This window comes from Carlito syrichta, unplaced genomic scaffold, assembly GCF_000164805.1.
Source record: "Carlito syrichta isolate Samal-C Ts95f unplaced genomic scaffold, Tarsius_syrichta-2.0.1 Scaffold108059, whole genome shotgun sequence".
Taxonomy (NCBI): Eukaryota; Metazoa; Chordata; class Mammalia; order Primates; family Tarsiidae; genus Carlito; species Carlito syrichta.
This window is the reverse complement of record NW_007052155.1, coordinates 1-994: the sequence shown is the minus strand read 5'-3', so window position 1 is coordinate 994 and position 994 is coordinate 1. Positions and strand designations below refer to the sequence as shown.

Genomic DNA, 994 nt, shown 5'->3' with positions numbered 1-994 from the left:
CTTATGGCTCTGAATGCCTGAAATACATTGACAAGTAGTTCTATAAAATGTTACTGAAAAGGTAAAATTCCTAATGCTGTTTCCAAGAATCCCCCTGGACTTCTCCCCACATGCCACAACACACCCCCAGATGTACATGGCAGAGCCCAAAGGCCACACTTTTGAAAACATAAAAACAAGAATAAGCCCTGTTGCTCTTTAAGGAGAGAGGAAGGAGCTGAAGGCTGCTGGGCTCTTTCCCACATGGCCTGTGTTCCATAAAGCAACTTCCCAGCAGCAGCATGGCACAGTTCTAGGTGAGCGTCTCACCTTTTGTCACCCGTGCTTCAATGTATTCTATTCTTCGTTCAAGGGCTGTCAATTTTTCGTTTAGTGTTGCGAGTCTTGAACGACAAGACATATCGAACGAGTTGAGAAAGTCTGCGATTTTCTTGATGCTGCTGGTGATGACCTCAATGTACTCCCGGTTCGCCCAGTCCTGGTGGATCTCCCGCTGCACCGGATCCTCTTGTCCCGCCATGGCGGCCGCCCAAGGAAGAGCGACTGCGCAGGCGCGCCGACCCTACGGGCCGCCAGTGCGCCTGCGCCGCCAGCCCACACTCAGCTCCCTGGGCACCCACGAGCCCACGGGCATGTGGTGCGCCTGCGCGACGGCACGTCACCCCCGGTGATTTCGCTCGGCTCCCCCACCTATGAAAACATGCCTCAACGCAGGCGGGAAAGATAGAGTGCGCATGCGTCCAGAGCCACTCGCCCACGCCCGTCTCTGGCTGTTGTGGTCACTAGGGGGCGCGTGGGCTCGCGTCGCCTCCTTGCTCAGAGACTCCTAGCTCAGTTTGCGCAGTCTGTGTCAGCGATGGGATGGGCACAGTCCACTAAACCACTCTAAATACGGGTCATTTTAAATATCCCTTTTAGCGACATCAAATGAACAAAACATCTTTTTTTTTTTTTTGAGTTGGAGTCACACTCCGTGGCCCAGACTGGAGTGCAG

The 994-nt window shown here is 53.6% G+C and overlaps 1 protein-coding gene across 1 annotated transcript; it reads right to left on the bottom strand.

Moving 5' to 3' along the window:
• Positions 1 to 6: 6 nt before the first annotated feature.
• Positions 7 to 565, bottom strand: LOC103270825 (probable protein BRICK1). Its single transcript, XM_008068336.1, has one exon. The coding sequence runs from the start codon at positions 518 to 520 to the stop codon at positions 293 to 295; it is 228 nt and encodes a 75-aa protein (XP_008066527.1). The 5' UTR covers positions 521 to 565; the 3' UTR covers positions 7 to 292.
• Between the last annotated feature and the right edge of the window lie 429 nt (positions 566 to 994).